The sequence below is a fragment of the Pithys albifrons genome, chromosome Z (genome assembly GCF_047495875.1).
Source record: "Pithys albifrons albifrons isolate INPA30051 chromosome Z, PitAlb_v1, whole genome shotgun sequence".
In the NCBI taxonomy this organism is placed as follows: domain Eukaryota; kingdom Metazoa; phylum Chordata; class Aves; order Passeriformes; family Thamnophilidae; genus Pithys; species Pithys albifrons.
This window is the reverse complement of record NC_092497.1, coordinates 48,620,071-48,638,479: the sequence shown is the minus strand read 5'-3', so window position 1 is coordinate 48,638,479 and position 18,409 is coordinate 48,620,071. Positions and strand designations below refer to the sequence as shown.

The following is an 18,409-nucleotide window of genomic DNA, read 5'->3' as shown; positions in this document are numbered from 1 at the left end:
CAGAGATGGGCAAGCAAAGCACATTCCTCTACTTCAGCAGGAAGAAATACGCCAAATAGATTGTACAACACAACTTCAAAGGTGGTGACCAGTCAACCCAGCAGCATAGCAGACTCAGTGGCTAACAACCAGCAAAGAACCTCCCTCCCTCTTAAAAGGACTCATAAACAGGCAGCTCTATGTTTCAGCCTATCCATATACTTGTTAAAGCTGGGAAAAAACTCTAATACCACTGAGTCCAAACTTTAACTCAGCACTGCCAAGCCCACCACTAAATGCTGTCCTCAAGTGCCACAGTCAAGCATCTTTTGAACACTTCCAGGGATGACGATTCCACCACCTGCACAGCCCGTTCTGATACCTCACCATCCTTTCATAGAAGAAATTTTTCACCATATTTAATCTAAACCTCCCCTGGCACAACTTGAAGCCATTCTCTCTCCTTCTTACTACCTGGGAGAAGAGACCAGCTTCCACGTGGCTACAACCTTCTTTCAGGTAGTGGCAGAGAGTGATAAGGTCTCCCCTGAGCCTCCTTTTCTCCAGGACAAATAACGCCAGTTCCCTCAACTGGTCTTCACAAGAACTTGTGCTCTGCATCTTTCACCACCTCCCTTCTTAAGAGACACTCAAGCACCTCCATGTCTTTCTTGTACTACGGGGCCCAAAACTGTACACAGTATTCAAGGTGCAAGTGATTCATGCTGCATCTCTAAACTGAATAGGATGCTGTCTGGGAGCTGCCAGGGCATTGACAGTGAAGTACTCTTGCTTATCTGACCATCAACAGGTGACAACAAAGCAATCCCTGTTACTACACCAATACAGAACAGACCATGTTACTGGGAAGATCAAGAATTAACTACTGGAGAAAACAGGGTTACCAAGAACACAAAATATGAAACCAGAAAAGTTCAGGGTCTATTAAAAAAACCCAAAACGAACAAAAAAGTCCACAACATTCACTTTTCAGAGGACATGATTGCAAATCCAAGTTTTGGGCCTTGACTTTCTGCCTGAACTCTGCAACAAACTGTTCAGCTTACACTTAGTGGCCATAGTTCTCCTCTCTGTTCTCATCTACAGTATTAACTTTCATAAAGCAAACAGAGGTACAGGAGTCTGACACTAGTATGTCATGTTGATGGGGAGGTACAACAGGTTAGGTCTTGGATTATTCAGTCCAACATTACATTGGAATTAAAAAGAAAGCATTTCAAGGCTTGTAAGTCCAGGGGAAGTATCTGCATACAAACAGCTGCACTAGGATACCCAACCAATTGCTTTGCACTGAGAGCTGGAAAAGCGACTCTACAGTTGTTCTTCAGTTTCTTGATCCCAGTTTTACATCACCGTGCTTCCAAAAATATTGGCATAGGGGGCAAAGATCCACCCCTCACCATTGCACCTGAGGAACTATATTCATAAGATGTTAGGACAATACTGTGAATGAAACAATCCACTTCCCAACAGAGGCAGATTAACAACAGGTGTTAAACATCCACTGCTCCTGTTTGCAGATTTTTACATGAAGGAAGGAATGCCAAGCATAACGCAGGATTAGTACAATCACAATCTGTTTTAAGAAGAGGTCTCATCCATACTGTTTATCTGCCCAATTCAGCACTGAAGCAGCAGGAAACACCACCCAAAATAAATATTTCATCACTTATTGCAAAGAACAACAGTGGTTGTTCTGCCAATGACAGCATACTGACCCGAATGAGATCCATTTCCTGACTACTTTCCATAAATGTCCAAATTTTTGGGCTTATCTCCTCCCACATTCCCCCAAGGTCACGAAACACACCCAGCTCCTGGAATGTTCTGTTCACCTGTCACAAAGAGGAGAGGATGGTTATTTCCAAAAGCTGGCAGATCCATCGTAGGCTGAGAGGGTACACCAAGCCTTCAACAGTAAGCACATGGGAGATAACAGACTAGGGAGGCTGTGATTTTTCAGGCAATCCTTTGTAGGCTTGTGTTTGGGCCTAATTTAACTAGAGCAGATCAGTTGCACAGCCAGAGGACATAGCTCATGCTACATTATCAAAGGACAGGGCTAGAGTTACCTCAGACATGACCTTCCTTACAGCTGGTGTGTCTGGAGTGTACAAGATCTTCCCAATCAGCAAGGGTTTCAAAGCCCTCCAGATAATCCTGGAAAGCGGGCTGGATTCCAGGTTCTTCATTAGCTCGTTGCAGTAGGGTGCTGAGGAAGAGAGTACGTGGGTGAGTGGCTGAAAAGCACAGTGATGACTACAGAAGGCATATGCCCCACTTATGTGGGCTTCAAGGACAGTCACAACAGAAAGCACAGCATTTTTCAGACACAAAACCCCTTCTCTACTGCAAAGCTCTGCAAAAGGCCCCTTTCAGCCCAAGTCTGCATGGTCTGCCTGGCAAACATGGTAGCGGCCAGGTAGCCTCCATCATTAAAGAGCCAAAGGACTAGTTCTGCAATGCTCCCAACAACGCCACTGGCATGGCAGAAGCAAAATTGTCCAGAAAAGGACAAATTTCCAAAGGCTGCACACAACTGTGCTCCCTCTCCCCATGAAGGTAGTCGACTGCACAGCTTTCTGTGGACTCTCCAGAAGGTCCTTGGGAATCTCTGCATGTTGGTATCTTCACTGGCCTTAAGGGCATATGCAGGATGATATGCACATTCCTTTCTGAAATAGAGATTGCTGTCCCTCAGGACCACCTGCTTTTTTTTAATCTGTGGAAGTTTGGGAAACACTAGTGATGACAACTATGAAGCAGATGGGACCTTAGGCCATGCCAGGGTTACACTTACTTGTGGAATTATCATAGAAGTTCAGTACATCATCTTCAGTGCTGTTGCCTCCAAACAGTGCTTTATAATTGTTGTCCTCATACCAGTTAAGGGATTTAATTTTGAGCCCTCCACCTTCAGGATGGCCACACACGATGCGTGACACAGCCTGGTAGATCTGCGTAGAGGAGTTTGAGGCATTCACATTGGTCAGGAACATTACCTCTTGCCTCATGTCGCTCCAGCTCTTCATGCTCAGCAACTGGAGGGGAAGGTGGTAGAAAAGAATGGAAGCAAGTATAGAATAGGATCAGCAAAAGGAGAACTTCAAATCACAAACCTGTTTATGAACAGATGAGAATGCCCTTGAGCACAACATCAAGGGTTGGGACAAGGATAATGTTTCCCCCCCATTTGAGTGGGAGAATGTATAGAGAAGTCTCTTCTGTGCAAGAATGCGGTATGTATCCTTGCCAAGTTCTTTACTCTTGAGCTTTCTCCTCCAGTGCTTTGGGTGGTTCCTGCCCTTCCTGTCCTCTCACATGGAAGCTGCTTCTCCTCCTGGTTGCAAAATCACCTACATTCCAGTAGAGTCCCCTCACAAGGAGAGGTGGGATGGGGTACATTGAGTCAGAAAAGGAACAACACAAAGGGAGTACAGCTCATGGGACACAGGTTGAATGAGCTGCAGGCCACAGCACTGTCATCTGGCACAATTCCAGCAAGGTCAGCGAGCCTCCAATGACTTACACCAGGCAGCCAGTTTATCACCTAGATTGGTATCGCTTATCCCTGCCCCAGAAACTCCCTGTCTTGTCAACAACATTCCCAGAAAATCCTTGAAAACAAGTCCTGCTGCAGCCTGAAGCTTGATTACAGCATAAGTTGTGCATGCAGTCAGTCACAGCAAGGAGCCTTCTCCTGCTTAGCTGCCCTGGCACTAGGCTTGAGGTGACAACACACAACCAGACAGAAAAATTGGTACCTCCAGACTCATTTGTCTGGCATAAGCCAGACAATACATCTGCAGTGTTTCATGAACAAAAGCACCAGGCCCTCAGCCTGAGACACTCACTGCATTTATGTTGCCATACTCAGGCATGGCCAAGCGCATAACAGGAAAAGCAATCCACTTCCATGAGAGCTGGTTTCATGCTACACTGGATCATTGCTCTCAGACTCCTTGTCTCAAGATGTAATTATATCACCTCTGTGATGCTGAAAATAAGCAAAGGTGGATTTTATGAAAAAATAAGACAAAGGCAAAAATGTAGGATACTTCCCCTAAGCAACCTTCCAGTTTCCATTTATTTTCAGCTCAAGGAACTTCTATTTCCTAACCCTCAATTAATTTCTTCCATGGTAAACTCCTAGAGTTTTGAACATCCACAATTATTTAACATCCAGCGCATCACTGGAAAGAACTTCCTCTCCTCTCCTTAATTTGGCTGTGGTTAGCTCCATTTGGTGTCATGTTTTTGGATTTTTTTTTTGTTTGTATTTTTTTTTAACTGGAAAAGACAGTGATCTTGTCTTCATGTGCCACACAACTTTATAGACCTTTGTCATATCTTCAACTCACTTCTTTTCCAAGCTGCCCAGTCTCAGCCTAGTCCCTTGTTCTTTGTGTGAAAGTCATGGTAAAATGCTACAGCTGGTTCTCTGTCCCTTTTTAAATGTTTTTGAGCATTTTATCTCATTTCTTGACTGATATGAAATATCAGGCAACATTAACTTAGATGTTCTTACTGTGCTGCCCAGAACAGCCACATGCACTAAAAAGGGCAAGTAACATTGCCCAGACACCTATTGGTAACTGCTCATCAGCTGCACTTTGGAAACAGCTTTAGATGTTGTGGTCCAATTGCCCTATTTTCAGAAACAGTAACAGAGTCAATCACAGACCATCTGCCAGTTTTCCTCACTGTGTATTGGTTCTGCCACCTTTGTTTAAATAAAACGCAGATAACCCAAGACTAAGCTAGCAAAGCCAGACAGCAACAATGCTGAAAGCGGCAGTGTGCTGGAACAATTCAATCCAAGATCACCCTAAAAAAGCACACACAAGGGTGTCTGGCCTTACAGTGACAAGCAAACCTGACCCCTTGTGTTCATCTATAGCACTGTGCAGGCTTTAGATGTGCCAACATCTGGACAAAAATTCTTCATGCTAAACAACAGATATTATGTGCCATCTGCACAGGGAGCCTCTCTTTTTAGCTGCTTAAAAACATACGACACACTGATATGACAGAAGATAGCTGTGAGAACATCTAAAGCCTGAAGATTCAATACATATGTCCAGAGCGACTGGTTTAAGTGTACTTTAATTTCCTCACTGCTGCCTTTATCTGCACTCTGGTGCCACTCATTCTGGCTCTTCAGGTTCAGGGTGACTGACATGACATCTGCATCATGGGACATGAATGAAAAAAGTGTCACACAGCCTTTGTTTGTTACACATGTTCATGCAGATTTTTGAATTTGATGTTTCTTCACCCAAAGTGCCAGGCTTTATTTCAGGTGTGTTACACTTTCAGTGTGCAATTCAAAGGGACCCATTGGGAAGTTTTTACCTCATTTTTACCTCAGCAAAAAGTCAAGTCCTTTAGCTGAGTACCGTAATTCCCAAACATAAGGAGCAAGGGTACATAAATAGGAAGTGCAGAAGTGTTAATCATCTTACAGAGGGAGTGCATTGGCAAATACATTTTTACACATAATTTTAAAACAGTTTGAGCAAGGAGCTTTATTTCATCTTTGTCACCAGCAACTTCACAATTTACATGTAGAGTTGCTCTTTTTACACCATTAGAAGACAGCATCTAATTCATGAAGGGTTACTCAACTATTTCTCCCAGACACCAGACCTGGCTCCGTAACCGTTTCTTAATAGTTGCCTTTGCTCTTGGTGTTTAATCTGTTCCCACAGAGCTTGATTGGAAGAGTCCAGGGACACAGAACCAATCCATCCCCAACTCCAAGACAAATATTTTGTTCAGACCATTATCTAATTAAAATTCCCTGCTAGAAAGCCTCCTAGACATGGCACAAACAATAGTTCTCTCCACCCCCTCAAGCTGCTGCCCTTTGAAAGAAGGGAGCAAGTCCCTACTTTTCACACAGAAATCTGCCTGACAGACAATACAAAGTAACTTTCAGTCAAGCCATCTGGAGCAGCTCATGTTGTACACAGAGCAGAAAGCCGCCTTTGTTTGCAAAGCAAAAGGGCAAAATAAAAGGTAGTCCTACCCTACGCAGCTGCCAAGCAAAAGGCACTTTACTGTAGGACATTTTCGTCCACATCAGCAAACTGAGTATCACATGGTTTCAATTATTTTTATCCCAGACAAGGAAAAAGGCAAGCTGAAGTGACGTAACAGGAAACAGCTGTAATCCAACTTTGAAGGGCAGCCTCCCTGCTAGCAGAAGAAGCTGTGCCATGGTTTTAGCGAGGCTGATCCTGGAATCTCTTTAATTTCAATGTAAATGGGACTCAGCGGCAGGTTGTAGGACTGGGGAGGGATGCGTGCCAGGAATTGTTGGCTGGCATGGCGCAGGCTCCCGGCAGCTGCCCCTCCGTGGGAGTGAGGCGCATGCTAACCTGAAGTGACCCGCTCTTGTGCTCGCTCTGAGAGGTTACTGCCGTTCACGGGCGCTGAGCTCTCTTGCTCTGATGCAAAGACGAAAGACTAGCAAAGGGGAGGAGAAGGCGGCGGCATTGTTTAGCTTAGATGGGGAGGCGGCATTGTTTAGCTTAGATGGTTGCGATTTCTGCTCCAGGGAGAGAATGTTTTTGACTAATAGCAGCATTTCAAAGTCAGAGCCAGCCAAAAAAAAAACAGGATAAGATTCTGGCTCAACACCCACTCCTCAGATTCGGACTTCTGACTCACTCTAAAGTACGCAGGGCTTTTTTCCTAATCCGTCGTTTCACCTGCAAAAACAAATACTTGCAAGACTTGAGAACGTCAATTTGACTTTGCAAATCGCTGTTTATGTTTACTGTTGTGATGTCACTGTTTTCTAGTCTTGTGGGACACTCAGCACAATCTCTGCCTCCAAAAGCTAGTTAGACAAAGAAGAAACAGGAGACTATAGCCGCAACACCTCTTCCACGTGCCATACCCTCATCGCACCCAAAAACTCTTAGATACAACCAAATAATAATCCTGGCATGGGATCCCCTGACTGAAGGGGGCGGGGAGGAAAGACAGAGACGAGACAGAGGGAGAGAGAGGAGAGACAGACAGAGGGAGAGAGAGGAGAGACAGACAGAGGGAGAGAGAGGAGAGACAGACAGAGGGAGAGAGAGGAGAGACAGACAGAGGGAGAGAGAGGAGAGACAGACAGAGGGAGAGAGAGGAGAGACAGACAGAGGGAGAGAGAGGAGAGACAGACAGAGGGAGAGAGAGGAGAGACAGACAGAGGGAGAGAGAGGAGAGACAGACAGAGGGAGAGAGAGGAGAGACAGACAGAGGGAGAGAGAGGAGAGACAGACAGAGGGAGAGAGAGGAGAGACAGACAGAGGGAGAGAGAGGAGAGACAGACAGAGGGAGAGAGAGAGAAAAGCCTCCACATGCAGCTTGCAAGGCGCTGCTAGGTAGCAGTTGTACTGCAAGTCCAACAATTGCGCCACTGCTGAGAAGGCAAAACACTACAGAAAATGTCTTAATTCCTGCTATGGCGTTTGTAACTTGGAATACCAAGGGGTTGCAAAGTGTGTGCTGCCCATACCGACAGAGGCACAACAGCTGCAGGATGGGCAAAGTTTTCAAAGATGCCAAGGATTTGACTTAAGAGTTGCACTAAGGAAACCCGTGCCTCCTGTGCTCTATTGCAGGCTGACAGCAACCATGGTGATGTGTTCTCCTGACACAAAGGCGCTCCTTACCTCTTTAACAAGCTTCCCAATGCTCTCTCTCAAAGTTTCCACAGTTTCTGATAGATCCCGCAAGGAAGAACTGAAAGAAAGTCGTCTCTGCAGGAAGACAGAAAAGGAAACTAGAAGTTACTGCAAAGCACAAAAATAAACTTTTGTAAACATTCTTGTATAGAGTAGTAAGAATTGTTTATACAGTAATGTGCTTGATGGGGGAAGGCAGAGCTGGCCTTCTGTGCAACCTTGAACTTGAAATATGCTGGGCATCTGCACCCTGCAATGTAATAGGATCACTCTTTTTCCTCCTCACAGGTTTAGGTACACAGATGCCATAACCCAAACCATACTAATAAAATGTTAAATGCATGCACATACACTTACAGTGCAAAGAATGACTTGCATTCCAGGTCACAAAACAAGCACAGCCTAGAGGATAGCAAATGGACAGACCCGAAATACTTCAAGCCAGTGCTACGAAGGGGATGCAAAGTCACTACAATGGAGTAATTGTCAGCATGATCTGGTAGGCACAGGTCTTCCGTGAGACTATGCAGATACCAGTTCAGATACAAAGAACTCCTTACTGCAGTGCACATCATCATCATCATCACCATCAGCAGCATCATCATCACTCAAGTCCTCCCATCAGACCTTCATGTGCTTTATCTAAACCAAAGGCATATTTTAAAACAACTAGCTTCCAGAAAATAGCTGACATGCACCATCATCAAAAGAGCAAGACTGATAGGTTTCTAGAAGTGGAACACACAGCTTTCAGGAAACTACATGCTCTAGTAGGGAGTTACTCTGAAGACAACTCTTTGTTTCCAGTTGCTCTACATGTAACTAGTGGGTCTGTATTTTGGTTTGTGGGGTTCTTTTGCCCTTCTGTTCACATATCCAGATTATCTTGAATGGAAACATTTGGACATAATCTTTGTTTCAAGGGAAGGAAGATTAAAATAGTTTCCTATGATTTTACATTAGTAGCTACATGTTGTGGCATTTGAAAGCATCCTAAAGTTACAGCATTGTGACATACAGATGAACAGCCAAGGCCCTAGATTCTAGTACACAGCTTTTCAGCTGAATCTTCCCATTTTCATATCTTTCCTGGTGTAATTCCTAGAAACAAAGCCTGGAGGCTTTCACTTGTTCTGGTTTATCTGCTGGAGGCAGATAAAGATTTGGTCAGTGTCTGCTGGTGGAAATGGGCACTATTCTGCTGGGACATTTAAGACTTAGATAACTTTTCTGAGTGCACAGTTACTGTTTGCTCCAAAGCCAGTTGCAATTTCAGGGAGGGTCTTTCTAACCTTTGTGGATCTCTACTAAACATAGTCCTTATAGTTTGGGTAAATAAAAACATCATTGGGGTAGAAGAAAAGCAATTCAAAATCTCCACAGGCTTAAACCTTAAAGACATATTAAAGAAATTCATTCAGCAAATATCAAAGCTACATATCTGCTCTACCACTTTAGCAATGAGGTAGAAGGTCCTATGTTCATGCATAACAATAGATGTTCTTGTTCAGCTCTATAAACCTCATCAATCTATACAGATTCATGGTGTTCAATGCATTCAGAGGTGATTCAGGGACAGTGTGGATGAAGAAAAATTTTCTGATGAAACTAATTGGTTCAGAACAGTGAAAAGTCAAAATCCAGTTGCAAAGGATTAGTGAACAACCTCATGCTGACACACTGTTACAAAATGCCAGACAACATTCAGTACTGCAAAGTAAAGTACATAGGGAGAAGACATTAAGATATGCTTGTATGACCCCAAATGCACTAGTGCCACTTGGAGAGGCAGATCTTAGAATTACAGTGATAAAACAGATCATCATCAATATAAATCCACAATCCAATCCTGGTTTTAAAGTGCTATGTGCAACTTCAAATTCTCCATCTCTGAAGGAAGTCAAGTGCCACAAGAATGATTCAAGGTAAGAATGTTTTCATAGAAAGAACAATAGCCCACTGTTCTTCCAGTGGGACCTGTAAGGACAAACAGAGGCTATGAGAGAGGTCTGTAAAATTACAAGTAGGACCGAGAATGGAAACTGGGGAGGATTGTTCACTGTGCCTCATGATCCAGGACTGGAGGACTTCCAGTGAAATGATCTGTTTGAAGTAAAACTAAAAGAGCTTCTGCATAAGCAACTTGGTCAAAATGGAAAAAAATCAGTAGCTATTATACCATGCTGAGGGTATTGTGAGTTAGAGAAAGGCATAGAAGAACTCATTAGACATAAAAAACTTAGCAAATGCTATTAAGCACTGAGATCCCAGCAGCAGCTGAGAAAGTGTGAGTTGCAAGCTACTGAATAACACGACATTACATAGAAGAAACATTATTACATACCTGGCCTATGGCTGAATTCTTTCACATGCTTTCATTAAGGTCCACTGCTGGGCTATCACTCAGTGACACTGAGCTTAGCAAGCTTTGGTCCTGACTCAGTATCTAAGTCTTACGTGATTCAAGGAACTTGCAAACCTTACCCTGAAACATAAGCAATACCCACCTATCCTTTCATACCACAGTACCTTTCTTCCCTAACAAATTCACATCATTTCTCACCATAACTTGCAAGGGAAGTTCATTGATATGGAAGAAATTTTGCTTTCTTTACCACCTCTTCCCTCTCAGGAAGCCTCTCACAAGTCATCTCCAGAGATAATAACAAAAATCAGTCACAAAGACCAGTCTTCTTTGAACAAATGAGCATGTCATTAATTTCCCTGTAATATAAAACTTTGTAGTGGCTCATTAAGTAAATCATTACATTAATAAGAAACATCTGGATTCTGGGTAGCTTCAATAAGATTGGTCCTACTGTGAGATTGTCTTTAGCAGGTGTTAGCACTAAATCTTGGTGCTGAGTAAGGCAATGACTTGTTTTCTGGTGAGGTGCTGAAAAAACACCGCCTGTCTATTCTAGGCATACTGAAAAGAAAAAAACTCTAGCAGGTTTTGAACACAACTGCCCTGTGTGATTACTGTGTTAGTGGCTTGTAAGTCACTAGACTTGTCTTTTAGGGCAGCAAACATTGTAATACTCTTGAGACGCAGAGTGCACTGAGGGGACTCCGTGTGCTTATATGTGAATGCTACAAGATTTAAAATAATGACAAATACTTGAGATGACTGGAGTTGATGGCACAATCAAGATAAGCCTTGCATAAATCCACTAGGGATTACTAGGGACAGACAAAACCAATTATTTAATGTACGTGACAATGCATTTGTTTTAAGTGTTGAAAAGTCATAACAAAATTCAGGTAAAATTCAGTCTGTATCACAGAGCTAATTGTTTCTGCTTAACAAAGACCACTCTACCACATTTGCTTTGAAATAGTTACTCCAACTTTATACTGTTCTTAGTAGAAACTTTTTACTGGCCTGTGCAGAGAAATCATGTGCTTTTGCTTTCTGGAAGGGGAAGTCCCAAACTACTACTGCTTAAAAAGGATGGTATTATCATGCTTGCCTGAAACCACTCTCCAAAGAACACGGAAAACAGTTGCACCATGTATTTACATTGAGAGACCTTTCCTAAAAGCCATTTTTCAACTGTAATGTATTTATTATCTAACACTTATTTCATGCTAACCATTTGACAAAATACCACCCATATTACGAAGGGAAAAAAAAACAATTAGATTTTCATGTGCTTACTCACACTTATTCAAGGACTACGGCAGTACACAAGCCACAACATATTTATGGTTGATTACAGATCCATACCACTGGAAGTGATTGTGGCAAAGCCCATCTTAGGCGGTGCTGCAGAGATGAAGTCCCACGGGATGAATTTGAATTGCCATTTAACCTCCCCTGCCCCTGCCACCAAATGATATTCTCAACTAGGGAGAAACAAACAGGTATTCCTATGGTAGAAGACAGTCCGAGGTGTCTTAGTGGACTGTATTGTGATGGGTAGGGACTTACTGCTATTGCTCTTGCTAACCTTTCCCAAACTGTGTAGTTCTTTCATGGGACAATTGCTGGCCTAGCCGTGGGAAAAAGCTGGAAAGGAAATTTTGAGTGCTTGCAATCAGATGTACTGCTTCACTGTTGTTCTCATTGCGGCTTCTCCTATCTCAGTTTCACTCACTACACCCAGTGCAAGGTAAACCTAAAGAAGAGAAGATGTGTCCGCATCTTGTATATCTTGTACAACATGTCCTATGTCCGACAGTACTCATGGTTGGTCAAAAGGCCAATGAATGTAGATTAAGATGTGGGTCCTGGAAAACGGAATTTTATGTTTTGAAGCATTTGTTGCTTCTAGTGGGGAGAACACTCTGAGAAGGAGGAAAGCTGATCCTCTGCCTTGGTACCCTGTGATCACTCCCAGATATTCTGCTGAGTTTTGATCTCAAGAGCCTGCCTCAAATAAGTTCTTACATAAAAAAGAATAAGGAGACACCCTTTAACCTCCCTACCATGCCTCCATGAGCTTGGCTCTGTTTTCTCATCCTACAGAGAGGGCTAAATTGAAGTAATACAAAAGATCAGTGACAGAGCTAGAAATCCTAGTGGGAAATTTAAATTTAAAGTTCCTTTGTCTTAATTGTACCACTGCACTTCAGGCAACACTCAAGCTGTTCTGGATAGAACTGATGAGCAGGTACATAAAGTGTTTAATTTTTTGCCTTGCTTTTTTTTTAAAAACCTCCTTAATATTGCTGTGACATTTAGAGCGCATGCATTTCACTATGCAAGCACTTTAATTTCTGTTTTAAAACAATGATTTGTCCATAATTTGCTAATAATGACTGAAGATTTGAGAGTTACCTAGAATACTTGTACCTTCTCTGAGGCTTCAAATACACATACACTTTAAGCGAGCAGAATTAACTGTCATCATGAGGGTCGCAGCCCATGCACTCACTTCCTTACCACTGGGCTCTTAATATTGCACCCTCCTCTTCATGTATCAGCACAAATGTTTGTGTAAGCACACAATCAGGTCAGTCACTTTTAATCCGGATCAATTCTGTGATGTAATTTACTGCATTATCTTTCAGAGGGAATAACAAACAGGAATGCACAGGGACAGAAACAAGGAGGTGAATGCCAGTCATAGTCTTCTGGATTAAGACAGTTCAAGAAAACACGGCCACTTTACTGCCCAGATATCTGAGTGGCACAAACTCCTGGTTTACTATTCAAGCCCCTGACATTGAATTTCCACAGCTCTTAAACATAGTTGCAAGTCCTTGTATTAACATACTTGTACTAAGATGATGCCTCTCCACAAATCACACAATGTTGCAACCAGTAAAGCCCACCTCTCATTACACAAGTTAAAAACCTGCCTCCAAATTGTTGTACCTGCATCTGACTTGGCCCTTACTTTACTTACTTAAATGCCTTGCTGTGAAGATCTGACACACAGTGCCTTCAATAAGCTGTGTCAAAAGCCTCCTTTGTTCATGAACGGAAAGTTCCCTCTTTGTTCAAAAATGTTACTGCAGGTCAGGGCACTTCTTAGACTTTAAAGACAGAAGTTTCAAACGTGTTGGTCACGATCCTAGAGTTAATTTATTCACTTTCCCTGGCCACACTGAAGCCAGTTAGTTTTTATTTCACTCACTGATGCATTACAGCAGTTTAGCTAAATGGTACACTGTGACATTTTTCTGAGGAAAATTGTGGACCTTTACCAGACAGTAAAGCACAGCAGGTTTCGAACTGCTGGCTTCTGTACTTCAGCTTTTTTCCTTTTGAAGACAAGATAATGAGCCAGCTTCTAGAAGTTTCCCACAATTGCACATTAATGTCTTAAATCTATACTGCTGTTGCCAAGGGACACAGAGTGGTTTATGACTGCTTCTTTTCACCAACAAACAATACAGTCCTAACGACACAGACACTCAGAAACCGCTTCTGTCAGTTAACCTGCAGAAAATTCCATAAATGAGAAAGCAAGACCAAGTCTCTATAGGGCCCAGAAAACCAATTCTGAGTGGTACAAGAACTGGCTACTTCTCTAGCACCTTTGAATGGCTAAAACCAAAATATGTATGGATAGGCACATATACATATAACCAAAGACAAGAAACTGCTTATAGCCATTCCTCTTCAAACAGCCCATCTTTGTTATGAGGACAGTTTTCATCCTCTTACCTCATCTTTTAACAATTATGATTATCTTGTTCTTCCAGCAGGAAAGAAAAAATGCAGTTGAGGACACATGGAAAATAGAACACGAGTTGTGGAGAGAAGCCACTGACCACTACATATTGCACAGAAGCGTAACATGATTCCAGTACTTGATAGTGACCCTCTTTGACTGCGGACAAACCCAGCCAAATGGTACATGACTTTCAGTCTGAAAAGGCTCATCAAATCTGAAAACTCACACAGTGAAAAGTGTTTATTTCTCCCACAGCAGACAACAATGTTTTAGTGGGTAATACAGTGGGCTTTGGGGTCCCTTCTTCACTCTACTGTTATTTCCAGCACTGAATTCCTCAAACTTCTGTATTTTCACAGATATTGTGGACCTGTAGCAGAGCAAGACTAGATTTTCCCAGATCAAATCTCCCCCAGCTTCCAATCATCCTGTAAATAACATATTTTCTTGAAGTTCAATGAATTCTTGCTCCAAAACCATTCAGTTCGTCAATTTTTGAAACACAACTTTAAAACCTGACTATACTTTGAATGAATTAAACCTGTTAAACAGCTGTAGCTTGTCAGTGGCTGGAAACTTCTGCACTTGGTTAGCCTCATGCTAAGGGTAGAGTGTAGCACTTAGCACATGCTGGCCTAACATCTGGGCTTATTCCAGCCAAGATACATCAGACTAAAACACAGGGACAATCAAGAGCCTGTTTGTTACTATGCAGCATAAACACTTTCCTCCTGACAAACTGAACTGCAGACCACACACATTTATGCTCCACAAGTAGCAGACTGCAACAGCAAGGGTAAGAAGGACAGGCAGAAGCAATGCTCTTCACACTCCAGTAATAAAGACCATCTTTCTTCTTTCTTACTGCCAGTGAACAGTTCACTCTGAAAATATAGGGATGTGTTCCTAGACTGAAAGCCCTGGAAAATGTTACTGTGTCAGCAACAGACTCTCATGGGTAGCATCAGTGAACTCACCTGAAGGGGCTTCAAAGGATTCAGGTTAGCACGAAAGGCTTGCTCAGCTGCCTGGAGTTTTTCCTTTGACAAGGTGCAAATGAAGGCCTCAGAGTCCATGGCCACTGTCTGATTTTGGATTTTAAGAAATTCAGACAGTGTTGAGTTATTGCAGAGATCTTGTAGTCGCATTCGATAACCAGACACAATGACCTAGAGAAGTGGACAAAGCACGTAAGTCTCCCTTCATCTAAGACTCCAAGCAAAAAATAGGTTGTTGCCTAGACGAAAGCAATCATTCATAACATTTCCAGATGGAGGTAAGAGGGCATTCTTCTCTACAGGTTGAGCAGCCCTTACTCATACATAACTCAGTTCCAAGAAAAATGTTTCCCCACTGAGCATATGGGAGAGAAGTCTGGGAGAGGTGGGTCCCTCTTCACTTCTCCACAAACATGCACCCAGCAGCAGTGATTCTGTCCTCCACGGCAGCCATTTCCCTCAGCCAACGGTACATGCATTGCCTAATCATCAGTCTTCTGGGAACTGAGCCACATAGACAAAAAAAAAAGGCTTATGACCAGAAATAAGTCTGTCAAATGTATGTGAAGGGCAAAAGACCTATGTCCCAAACTCCTTAGACATATCTGCCAGCCACATTTTCTGTGCAGTTCTGGATCAGAACCATCTTCTTCCTTAGCTCTGAAATATCTCTTCACTAACTGCTGAGACAAACATTTTGCAGTGTTTTTGAGCAGATAACGTATCAGTGAAAAAGTTATCTTACTGGCTGCAACAAGCAAGATAAAATCTTAGAGTCTTCCTTTACAGGTGTATTTTACTTAGGGTAATGGTTTGCTTGCCAATAATGTTTCTTAATCCACAACTAACTACCTTATTAATGAAAGAAAGAGATAAATTCACTCTGAGTTATCACCAGACCCTTTCAGACCTGATAGCCTAGATTCTTTTAATCAGGTTAGTTAGAGAATATAGATTTGCTGAATAACAAACAGGTACATGTCAAAAAGCTGCACACTTCATAAAGGAGAGAAGGAAAATCTAGTCTACCACTGGCAACAATTTTTGATTGCCTTGGGGCTAGACAGAAGGAACAATTTTACTGCAAAATCCACAGGTAACAGTAACTTTAATTTCTTCTTTTTGTTCTTTTATAGTACTGAGTGTGCATTACTGAAGTTCCAGTAACAACTCAAGATGATTGATTACATTCCAGAAGAGTTAATAGCTCCTGAACAGTGCTGGTAAATCTGAAAATTTTCTTGTCTTTTAAAACCAAAGGGGTATCAACAATCTGGGGGGAAAAGCATATTATGTTCAGAAAAAAAGCAAATGGAATTGACAGGAGAGAGAAAAGATTTTTTTTAATTAAATACTGGTGCAAACTGGTTTGTATCCATATGCCAAAAATAGGATATAATCAATGCTGCACACTTAGCTGAATATATCAGATATCTCTCTCATCAAAAAGGCTGGATTTTTGAAAAATTTTGGGTGTTGGGGTTTTTTTTGTTGTTGGTTTTTTTTTTTTTTTTCCAGCAGAGATACTACTATCAGTGTTATAGCCATGCTGAAAAGGAGAGATTCTTGGGGCACTGAAGTAGCACTCCAGAGACCTTGGGTGAGTCTAAACCAGCTTCCCTGGGTGCACATAGAGAAAACCAGCATCTCTTAGTTCCTCAGTGTACACCCATGAAAAGTGAAGGTGACCAGCCCTTCCACCATCCTGAGTATGTCCACTGTTTTCACTCAGATTTTAACTCTTCGGGAGATAAGCTGCCCCTTCCAAACACTGAGGTCCACAGCATGATACCTTAAAACAAAGGCTCTGCCTATCCACCCTAAACTAAAACACTGAGTCCCATCAAGCCAGCCAGTTCTCTAAGCACTTGCACTCATCTGAACTCATGGCATCTTCAATAGGCTAAAATATATCCTAAGTGACAGATTAAGTCCCCTAAGGACTCTCAGAAGGCTAGGCTCATGTCTGAAAGTAGTCACAAGTAATTGGTTTTTGTTCACAGGTCACATCATTACCTTTGGAGACTGTTCATTAAACTCCTTCCTCCAAGCCACATAAGAACTGTCCGGCCACATCTGGACAACAGCAGCATACTAGACTTGACTAGATAGCTGCCTCTCACTGCTCATTCAGGTGCCTTCCAAATCCCACACCCTTCTGAGCACACCTGCCACTACTGGAGAAACACAATGTTGAGCCACTCTGCCCCATGAAGCAACATGCCCATCAAGACAAGGTTATGGTTGATTTTATCTATTTGCACTTTTTTCAGTATGCTGGATACACAACACTGCTTGGCATGTTGGAGCACTGTCTTACAGTAATACCAGTGAATAGTTCCGTCTCCTCAGTGACTTCAGTTCCTTACCTGCTTGCATATCATAACTTTGGCCTTGTTGAGCAACCCCAGGATACCAAGAGACTGCAAAACACAGCCATATTTGCTGTGAGAGGTTTGCATACTCTGGATAGGCCCTTCTGTATGACCTTCTGAATGAAGCTATGACTCACCCATACACAGACCTAATAACTAATGCCTATTAATGCTGAAGTCAGCCTAGCAGTGAGGTCAGTTCTCCAACCCAGATCTCCAGCAAAATCAAAGGGGTCCATTTTGTGAGTCAGATAAAGTAATTCTGCAGGAAGAGAGAGCTCTGCATCTCTAGTTACCATCTGTGTTAGAAAAGTGCTTGAAGAAAATCTGGTGGGGCACTGCTCTGCAGCTTACCGCCTTGTTGCTTAGATTAACTCTTCCTGCCGTCCCTGAGCATGAAAGACTTTTACGACTTAACAGTCTCATTCCCACTGCCTAGAAGAAAACAGCTCAAGAATTACATAAAAAAGAACACAGCTTAAAGCACTCAAGGACGAACTACCTGACTGACCACCCCTTCACTGCCCTTCAGACATGTTATGTAGGTAAAAGCTAAGCTTTTTTTTCTCCTTCCACTGGCTTAGCCCTCTCCAACTGATACAATCTGGCAGTCACACAAATGTAAGGTCAGATCTAGCTTTTTTAAATGTTTTAAAATCTTTCTGCCTTTCCACCAGCTGAGGAAAAATTACTAGCTTGCTGTTGCTGAAGCCATCCAATATCCTTCCAGAACCATTCATAGCATGATTCTGTCTTTATCTAATTTGAATTTCAGGCAAGTTAGTTTCAAATAAAACAAAATTTTTTGTTTGACTTTACATTTTTTAGTACAACATATCCTTAACTTGTAGGATTAACTATCAAACCACTAAAACTGATGGTTTGGTAGAATTTACTGAAGAACAAGACAATGTCTGCAAAGCAGGACAACATCTGTAACTACATGGAAATGAAGACTAAAAGGACTACTAATCCACCCCACCTCAATGAAAAGATGTGATACGGATCTGGGAAGCAGAATGGATTTCCTCCTTCTTTTGCATACCATCTCTTGCACTGCCTCAAGAGAATCATGGGTCTTCCTTTGAAGTCTGTTCTGACTTCTGCATTAGAAAGGATGCTGGTGAACTAATTCACCAAGCCTAGCAAAAAACATGTTATGAACCTGACAAGAGCAGACAGCTGTCGCAAGACAGGGGCCCGAGCCCACAGTCAACACTGGC

The 18,409-nt window shown here is 42.4% G+C and overlaps 1 protein-coding gene across 6 annotated transcripts in view; it reads right to left on the bottom strand.

Annotated features, from left to right (window-relative positions):
• ABCA1 (ATP binding cassette subfamily A member 1) overlaps window positions 1–18,409 on the bottom strand; it is an 89,362-nt gene that overhangs the window by 29,053 nt on the left and 41,900 nt on the right. For all 6 annotated transcript variants that reach the window (XM_071579937.1, XM_071579935.1, XM_071579938.1 and 3 more), the window contains 5 exons: window positions 14,791–14,982; window positions 7,674–7,760; window positions 2,801–3,041; window positions 2,073–2,212; window positions 1,719–1,835 (listed from right to left, as the gene is read on the bottom strand). In XM_071579937.1, the coding sequence (XP_071436038.1) occupies window positions 1,719–1,835; window positions 2,073–2,212; window positions 2,801–3,041; window positions 7,674–7,760; window positions 14,791–14,982 (777 nt within the window). The remainder of the gene's footprint in view (window positions 1–1,718; window positions 1,836–2,072; window positions 2,213–2,800; window positions 3,042–7,673; window positions 7,761–14,790; window positions 14,983–18,409) is intronic.